At 64.6% G+C, this 7052-nt stretch overlaps 2 protein-coding genes across 2 annotated transcripts; one reads left to right on the forward strand and one right to left on the reverse strand.

The window, feature by feature from the left end:
• Positions 1-439: 439 nt before the first annotated feature.
• MNEG_12282 (hypothetical protein) lies at positions 440-3636 on the reverse strand (the record flags this gene model as incomplete). Its single annotated transcript, XM_014039245.1, has 7 exons — positions 440-757; positions 1070-1323; positions 1588-1755; positions 1997-2173; positions 2354-2476; positions 2733-2971; positions 3626-3636. The coding sequence occupies 7 exons, from the start codon at positions 3634-3636 to the stop codon at positions 440-442; spliced, it is 1290 nt and encodes a 429-aa protein (XP_013894699.1).
• Positions 3637-3979: 343 nt separating this feature from the next.
• MNEG_12283 (hypothetical protein) lies at positions 3980-6407 on the forward strand (the record flags this gene model as incomplete). The annotated part of the gene is made up of 7 exons (XM_014039246.1): positions 3980-4228; positions 4545-4605; positions 4984-5093; positions 5298-5426; positions 5598-5741; positions 5990-6109; positions 6304-6407. Coding segments are annotated over 7 exons (917 nt in total), but the record flags the coding sequence as incomplete, so codon positions are not given.
• Between the last annotated feature and the right edge of the window lie 645 nt (positions 6408-7052).

Consider the following 7052-nt stretch of genomic DNA (forward strand, 5'->3'; position numbering starts at 1 on the left):
CCCTAGCCCACCATCGAGTGTAGCATCGTCCTCCTGCTGCAGCCACGACACAGGGAAACATCATGCTGTCGCACTTGCAGCAACCCTCCCTGCCATGCCTACCTCTCTCCCAAGGGGGAGCGGCCACACTGCCAGGAATCATGTGTAGATGCGAGCCCTGAGAACCGGCATATGCACGCAGTCGTTATACTCATCGCGGTGCCAGACCTGCTGTCGTTTACTTTCTGGACATGCTTGAGTTCTATCAAACCCGCAAATGCTGCCTACTGTGCTTGCTATAAATGACAGGACCGTAGGGGGGGGGGCAGCATGCAGCACGCAAGAAAGGCGCCACACAACAGATGATCCAGAGGAGCCTTGGGAAAACAGACATGCTACTAAAAAATGGCACGAACACGAGGAGGCCAATCAGATCGCGCTCGTGGCCCTCCTCATGACGTCACCTCCAGGCAAGGTCCAAGACGTCCCACATGCGCCCCCGCCGCCTCCCCGCCAGCCGCAGCACCACCGTGCTCGGCGCGCCGCGCGCCGCCCACCGCCCCGCGAGCTCGTTCCGCCACCCGCCGCACGGCGCCGCGACGGGCAGCAGGCGGCAGGCGCCCTCCGCGCGCGCGGCGGCGACGCGGGCGCCGGAGCGGGGCGCCCAGACCTCTATCAGGTCCCGCCGCGGCGCGTGCAGCACGAGCAGCAGCCCGTGGTGCGCCCAGGGGTGGCCGTCGGGCGGCAGCGCCCAGCCGCACTGCGCGTCACGGTAGCCCTGCGCGCGGGGGATGGGGGGCGTTAGGGCGCGGTCGGATAAGAGGGGTGGGGAAGCAGGTAAGGCAGGAGGACCGGGCACTAATTGCATTAATTGGACCCATGCACAGCACCGGGGTGACCACTGGGTGCTGGAGGCAGGCCTGTGAACCCAAGTTTGACTAGCAGGTCAACCGTTTGCCCCATGCGACCCGGCAGCGGCACCAGGAGGAGAGACCAACACTGCGCATACTGAGAGGCGTCGCAGACAGACAGGCACACGACGCCCAGGAGGAGCCCTGCGAGGGGGGGGGGGGCGGGTGCAGCCGCCCACCTTCCACATCCGCAGGACCGCCATGTTTGCGCCGTTGACCAGCAGCACGCGCCCCAGGTTGTCCGCCGCTGCCAGCAGGGCCCCCGCGGGCGCGGGAACCAGGGGCCCAAGCTTCCTGGGGTCGTCGTGCAATGGCCGCCAGGGCAGGGAAGCTTCCGGCTTGGGCGCGCCTTGCAGGTCGTACGTGGGCACAGCAGCCGCGCGCTGGGCGTCGCGGGGGGAGCCGGCGACCCAGCTGGTGAGGGAGCGGACACCTGAAAGGCAGGGGTGACGGTATCTGGTCAAAAGTTAATTGGATATGCTGCAAAGTTGTCGATCTCAGGGGTGGCCAGCACGCGTACAGGTGAGCCGTGCGAACAGATGACATTGGACGTGCCGTGCAGCAACAAGGAAAGTCGGCCCGCAGGCAGGGGCAAATGTGGTGTCCCCAGCTGGGACGTGCTCGAAATCGACGCCCCCCAACCCAAGCTCGAGCACTTGCTCGGTGCAGGGGGGTTGTGCCGTGTTTGCCGCCCCACCTGAAGACAGAAGGCTAGGCCCGAGCGTCACCGCCTTGGACGCCGCCCCGTACGCCGCGCCCGCTGCCGCGTAGGTGACAGACCCCGCGACCCCCGCGAGCCGCGCCAGGGCGCTGCGCTGCGGGTGCTCCTCGACCTCCACGCCCGCCAGCGGCGGCTTCGTGCCGCCTGGATGCAAATCCATTGTTGTCCACAGGGCCGGCGTTATTGAGTGCAATAGAATGCCATCCACATTGACCAGTGTGCAAGCACGCGCAGTCTTCGCCATCATGCTGCTTCAGATGGGGTGAGCGCAAGCGCCTCCTCTACACAGCTACTGTACCTCCGCCAACAAGCAGCAATGAATACTGTTCCCTTGGGGTCACATGTCAGTGTTGCTGGTTGGTGTGGGGACCGTGCAGCCACCCACCCGTGGCAATGAGGAGCTTGTGGTCTGCCGCCCTGCTGCTGGCGCCCCTGGCGGCGCCGGACAGCAGCGCGTCGAGGCCGCGCGGGCGCTGGCCCAGGCACACGGCGCCGCTGCGCGGGCCGAAGCCAGCGGGGAGCTCCCAGCGGTGGTAGTTGAGAGGCGGTGTGCTCGCGGCGCCTGCATTTCGTCGTCGAGTCGGCATGCAGGTGCTGTTTCAGGTCCAACGGCTCCAGCAGATCAAAATTCATTTAAAGCCATCCGTCCAGCGCATCCACTGCTGCAGCCAGCGTTCCCGCCGCTGCCGCCAGGGCGCGGCAACCCTCCGAAACCCGCCCGCCCCCCTCCGCCCAGGCCCACCTCCGCTCTGCCGGCTGAGGTGCAGCAGCTTGAGGTGCGTGCGCAGCTCTAGAACTGGCAGGCGCACCAGGGCATCGAGGTATGCCACTGTGATGTCCTCAGTCGGGTCGTCCTGTCGCAGGCCTGTGAAGTTGTGCAGGTGCGCACGGCGATGACTGTGCGCACCCAGGTGCAGAGGGAAGCGGCCGAGGTGGTGGCCGGGGCCGACCGCCTGCGATGGATCCTGGCCGCAGCTCGTGCAGGTGGCAGGCACTGCGCCAATGCATACCTCTGACAAGTAATCTATTTGCGTGATGCGCCGTCGGCCGCGGCGCACGCACACCAGTTTGCAATGCCCTAATCGTCATCCACGCACGCGCACGCCGCAGTCCGGCCTCACCCGTCGCGCACGGCCGCACGCAGATCTGCTGCACCGGGCCCGCATGCAGCCGCTGCCGGAAGATCAGGCGCCCGCTGGGCTCATGAAGCTCTAGGGAACCGTCCTGCGTGCCAACAAGCAGGCAATCGCACTCCAACAGATCTGCTAGCTCGGGCGGCCGCACGGTCAGCGACGCCGCGCCCAGCTGCCGGCTGCCCGTCAGCACGCACAGCCAGGCGAGCGCGGTGACGGCCTCCTTGCTGCGCAGAGTGTACGAGGTTGACGGCGCGGCGGCGGCCGCGGGCCTCGTGCCGACGCCAGTGTCGGAGACGCTGCGGCGATGAGGCACATTGCTGCTGGGCGGCCCGCGTGGGGCGTCGCTGTCGCCATCGCTGCCGCCCTCGTCGCCTGATGTGGGCTGCACAGGCAAGACCGATAGCACAGCGCCTCGTGCGAGGACGAGCAGCTCGCGATTTGGGTGCAGCGCCGCGAGGAGCGGCGAAGTGGGTGGCATGCCGCTGTCATGCTGTTGCAGCTGCTGCCCATGCGCATGGAGGCCCAGGGCCACGTTGGCCTCATCCAGGGGCACTCGCATGGCACCTACGATGCGCCTTTACCCCATTTGAGCTCTCTGATCGCGCAAATACAGCCCAACCGATCTCGTCGATGTTGGCTGAGATTGTTGTGAAGGCTGCACCCGCGCTGCGTATCAAATCATTAACGTGACATTATTCAAGTCTTCCGTGCTTAGACAGAGCTCCTGAGTCACAAACACGGCAGGTGACACATGCACTCACCAGGAGCGGCAGCAAGTCACCTTTGAGCAGCAACGCTGTAGCCAAGAGCAGCATACAAGGTAAATAGGCCGTACAGGGGCTCTCCATCAACCCTTGAATGCGCAATCCTGTCCCCACCTGATCTTCATAGAAGCCGCGGTGTCCCGTGCCTTCTCGTCTGGCACAAGCAACGCTCATTGGGGCGCCGAAGCGGCGCAGATCCTCCAGGACATCTCCAAGGCCTGGTGTAACCCACACCTTACAGCCCGCATTTCGGCAGCAGGCGCGCACCGCGCTCGAGCGTGGACGCCCCGACGCGCGCCGCGCTGTTCAGCTTGGGCGACCCTTTCACCAATGAGCGTCGGCCGGCCGGCCTGCGCCCTTGACCGGGCCGGGCGCCGAGGCCAGCGACCCGGCTCCGTAGCGTCACTCGTCGCGTTCGCCCTCCTCCTCGCCGCCGCCGGCGCTTCGGCCGGCGAGGAGCCCCCAACGATGAACCCCTACGCCAACCGCCCCTACGCGGGCTGCGAGGGTGGCTACTGCCCCTCCGGCGACCCGGCCCTTGAGGCGTCGCTGTACAGGGCGGTCGCCGCCGGGGACGTCCCGGAGGTGCAGCGGCTGCTAGAGAACCCTGGCCTCAACACCAGCCGCAATGTGGTGCCAGACGAGCACGGCTTTGTGCGAGTCAAGGACGCCGCCGTGTGGATCGCCGCCAAGAAGGGGCAGCTGGGGGTTATGAAGGTGAGTGCTTCAAAGGGAAAAATTCCGTGGCCGCCCTTCCCTTCAATGCGACGCATTCTTTGAATCTGGCTGTCGGGAGTGCGGTCATGCCTGCGTGCTGGTGTCGAGAGGAAATGCCGCCAGCAGGCTACACGACGCAGCGGTGCGAGCTGCTGAGACAGGGACTGTCAGGCAGGTAGATGTGCAGGCACACTACACACTACTACATGTTGTGCCCCCTGAAGTGGTGTTCGCTGCAAGCACATGCGCATCTGCACATTGTAGAAACCCTCGTCACACACGACCTTGTCGTGCCCGATAACCACGTCATGGGCAGGCTCTGCTCGACAAGGGTTACGACGCTGACTACGAGGAGGGACATGTGGTTGACCTTGCAGGTGGGCAGTCTTGGTGCATGCGCATTTGCACACAAGTGGCAGCGTGCGTGCATGCTGCACACACACACACACACACACACACGCACGCGCGCACGTGTGCGCGCGCACGCATGCGCACACGCACCCACGCATGCGCACACGCACCTGCGCATGCATATGTGCGTGCCGCGCGCGTTCATGGGGTACTCCAGGGCGGACTTTTTTGCGTGGACCCGTGGGTGGTCACAAGGGCAGCCCAGGCATCCACGCCGCCGGCAACCAATGACGGCAGAATCCGGTCGACGTAGCCTTGACCCTCAGCACAATCCACCCCACTCGAGGCCGCTGGCGGACTGCTGGAGTAACCAAACGCTGCGGCCCCCACCCACGTGTGCGCAGCCGCCAACGGCGACACTGCCATGCTTGAGCTCCTGCTGAAGAGAGGTTTCGCCATTGGCTCGAGCGCGCTGGCCTACGCGGCCAAGAACCAGAACGCCGATATGATGAAGGTCCGCTGTAGCCTCGGGGATTCCTGCTGGCTCTGGCTGGCAGGGCTGTGCAGGCAAGCGGCGCCTGTGGGCAGCAATCGGTCAAGTGCAGATGAGAAGAATTAGCCAAGCAGAGGCACGTTTTGCTGATTCCAGCAAGACACCCCGCAGTTAAATAATCTTGCTTCCGGGCTGACATACTCGAGTGGTGTTTCGCTTCCACAGGCCCTCCTTGAGGCTGCTCGTAACAAGGCCAAGGGGCAACCCCCAGACCTGAAGTCAGCGATGCAGGCTGCCTGCGCCGTTGGCAATCAGACCGTGCTGCGGCTGCTGGTCGAGGAGGGCGCGTTCAAGGTGTGCGGCGAGATACCCTCGGTCGCTTCGCGCGCACGGGGCGCCTGAGCTGGCGGGCAGTTGCAAGTGGCCCTGGATTGGTAGGCGTCCCCTGACAAGCCAAGGCCGCTGCCGGCCTCGGCTCCCGTGCCAGCTCAACACGGGTGCGTGCACACGTCCCCGCCGCCGCAGGAGATCCGCCACCCCGTCTCCAACCGCCCCACTGTGCACGACTGGCGAGGCGACTACGTGTCTGAGGCGGTGTCCACGGGCCACCCCTTGGTGCTTGAGCTGCTGTTCTCCAGCGGCTACACCGTCACCTGGCAGAACGCTCAGGTGCGGCCCGCCAGCAGCCTGCTCCCAGGCTCACGCCAGCCTTGAAAGTCTGGATGCTTCGGCCACCCATCATCGCTGCTTTGGTGCTTGCTTATTGGTTGTCCTGTCTCCCCGCTGCTTTGCTTGCAGATCACTGCCTGGTCATCAGCAGGTGGTTGAGCAGCAGGCAAGACCCTTAACTGACGCTGCACAAACACATAGGCAACACCCACACACACACACACATGACACACACGCATACCCCGCAGGAGCTGATTAAGCTTGCCTCATCAGTGGGTGTGGTGGACTCCCTACGCCATCTGCTGGAGCAGCCGACAGTGCAGGAGGACGAGGAGGAGCTGGAGGAAGCTGTGGAGAACGCCCTCAAGGTGGGAAAGTACCTGTGTATCTGTTGCGTCCTCCTGCATACTTTGTCGGGATTTGGTTCACGTGACCTCCAATCGGCGGTGCAGCCGGGCAATGCTGCGCTCATGCGAGCACGACTGCCTTGCATCAGCGCCCGTTGACGCCACTGACGGCACCAGTCTGGATTTGGATGCATGTTGACCACCACACCGTCCAGGTCGCGGCCGAGGAGGGAAAAGCCGAAATCGTCGACTTCATCCTCGACACGTACCCAGCCCTGGCCAAAGACCCCTGCCCAGCAGCGCTCATCAAGGCTACCATGTGAGGGATGGCGCTGCCCATGCTTCATTGCCCGATCACATCATGTGATGAGGCCACATTCCCATATGATTGATGATGCAGGGCGGCCAACTAGTGCCATTGTGAAGAGCAAGAAACGCAAACAGACCCAGTTGTTATCCAGCTGACAATTACGTCACACATTCAAATCCTGATTATTCAAAATCCAATCCAGGTACGGCCACAACGAGATCGTACGACGCCTGCAGCGCGCCTGCAACGTCAGCGCGTCCAGCGGCAAGCTCCAGTCCGCCGGCTGGCTCGGCGCGCTGTTCAACGCCGCCCGCGGCGGCCACACGCGCGTTGCGAGGCTGCTGATGGCGTCTGACGAGGCGGCCTCCACGCTGACAAAGCTGTACGAGAGCACCAAGCCAAAGAAGGATGCCCCCCCAGTGCCACCCAACCCGGAGAAAGACCCCCTGGCCGTCGCGGCCGCGCGCGGCCACCTGGCCATTGTTGAGCTGCTCGCTCCGCAGCGCGCGCTGTGCGCCCCCTGCGCGGCGGTGGCGGCGGCAGGGGCGGGGCATGCGGACGTGTTTCAGACGCTCATCATGGGGCCAGCCGGCGGCATCCTGGAGGTGCGTGTGTATGTGTGTGTTTGTGTGCATGCGTGTGAGTGTGTGTGGG

This window comes from Monoraphidium neglectum, assembly GCF_000611645.1.
Source record: "Monoraphidium neglectum strain SAG 48.87 unplaced genomic scaffold scaffold03164, whole genome shotgun sequence".
Lineage (NCBI taxonomy): Eukaryota > Viridiplantae > Chlorophyta > Chlorophyceae > Sphaeropleales > Selenastraceae > Monoraphidium > Monoraphidium neglectum.